The 1,876-nt window shown below is 34.2% G+C and overlaps 1 protein-coding gene across 1 annotated transcript; it reads left to right on the top strand.

The window, feature by feature from the left end:
- The first annotated feature begins 7 nt into the window (after positions 1–7).
- LOC117108216 (plexin-B-like) lies at positions 8–1,836 on the top strand. The gene is made up of 3 exons (XM_033250177.1): positions 8–177; positions 826–973; positions 1,249–1,836. The coding sequence occupies exons 2-3, from the start codon at positions 836–838 to the stop codon at positions 1,450–1,452; spliced, it is 342 nt and encodes a 113-aa protein (XP_033106068.1). The 5' UTR covers positions 8–177; positions 826–835; the 3' UTR covers positions 1,453–1,836.
- Positions 1,837–1,876: the final 40 nt, after the last annotated feature.

The raw sequence follows: 1,876 nt of genomic DNA on the forward strand, positions 1-1,876 counted from the left end.
CAAAATACAGAAAGTTTACCAGGAATATGTTAATTCACTTTTTGAGGCAATCTTCAGCCCATCTGCCCAAAAGCATCATTTGCTATGCGGCGTTAAATTTATCTTTGACATTTTGGACAGTGAGGCTTCTGCACGTGATATTAGTGTCAATGATTTGAAAATATGGAAAAACAACAGGTACGATGACTAATATAACTAAGAATAATAATAATAATAATAGTAATAACATAATATGATGATGATGCTGATGATAATGATTATGATGACGATCGCAATGATGACGAATGGTAATAATCATGATGATGATAATGATGAAAATAATACTGGTGATAATGGTGTTGATGATAATGGTGCTGCTACTATTAATTATGTTAAGATGATGGTGAAGATTATGGTAGCGATGATGGTAGTGGCAACTCTCTTCCCCCTAATATACGGGAATCTCCATCACTTCCCTATTAAGGCCAGACTATAAAAAAATCTTTTCTTATCCTCATCTGAATATTTTTCTTATTTGTTGATGGTTTTTGTTGTTCCATTTTTCTTGTCTCGTCTCTTCATCTTATTTGTGTCTTTTTTTTTTAACGTGCATGTAGACCTAGTATTATGCGCTATTCAAAATTCTTTACCTTCATAATAATGTTGACTCTGAGAATGGCAATAACGATGTTAATGATGAATTGATAATCTGCCGGTGAAAAGTTGTGCTTTTATAAACCACAACTGTGTTAGACTAGAAACAAGTTACACCGTTCGATTTGAAAGATGTTGATAACATTTTCAAGGCTCGACAGGAATTAATGGCACATTTGTTTTATTCTTTAGCTTTGCTGAGATGTTTTGTGTTCGAATCCTCACCCACCCTGCCTTCGTATGTGATATCCAGCAAACGCCACCTATTGGCGTCACTATGGATGTCATTTCAAAGGTGTTTCAAGACTCTTGGTCGACGGAGCTCTTTAGTTTCAACAAGGTAAATCGAGAGGAACCGGTTTTTATCATCATCTAACGTTGAACTGAAAATAGGTCCTATTCTTTTTTTATTCTAAAGGACATTAATCAATTTATTGGGCCAAATTTACGTGTGGATTTATTTTCTTGTTTAAAATATATCATTCGGTATCATTCAGGTTATCAGTGAAATTGATTATATTTTGTTTGTTTGCATAGTTATTTACTGAAATGTATGTTATCACCATATTGTATTTCTATTCTTTTTTATTTTTCATTTATTAATTCTAACTTTAGAATTCTTTCAGTCATCGGCAAATGTTTGTGAATGAGATTCCTCGGTATCGCCAAGTTGTCTCAAGTTTCTATAGCGACATAAAAAGTGTCACGCCTTGCAATCGCGAAGATGTCATCAACGAAATTCAACCACTTCTGGATGTAAATAGACATTTAGTTACCACTACTAATGCAATTAAACTTTTACATAATATATTAGTATAGCAAATTAATTTTGCTTTTTTAAAATACCTTGTCATTAATGACCAATGTCCAGAAATTTTCACTTTTAAACACAAGTATGGTAGAAATAAGCATGTAAATATTCCGGGTTTGTGAACATTCCATGAATTTGTTAACATATTCCTCGTGATGTTTGTGATAAAGTTTTGTACAATTTTGGAGGGCTTAGAAGAGATTTAAAACGCTGGGGCGTATACAGAGTTGGAGTGGGGGTGGGAAGTGCAGACAGTGCGATCGCAGCCCCCTTATATGTATTAAGAGAACTATTGTTGTATTGTATTATTGATATGAATTACCGGTAAGATTTTAAAGGTATGAGAGTGCAATTTCCGGACACCTAAATATTCATATTCTCAAAATGTTCGCGCCTCAGCCCCTACCATGTTGGGGTTGTGGTGGTGTCGAC

Source organism: Anneissia japonica, unplaced genomic scaffold (assembly GCF_011630105.1).
Source record: "Anneissia japonica isolate Jap-2015-1 unplaced genomic scaffold, ASM1163010v1 scaffold33280_len1872_cov144, whole genome shotgun sequence".
NCBI classification, from domain to species: domain Eukaryota; kingdom Metazoa; phylum Echinodermata; class Crinoidea; order Comatulida; family Comatulidae; genus Anneissia; species Anneissia japonica.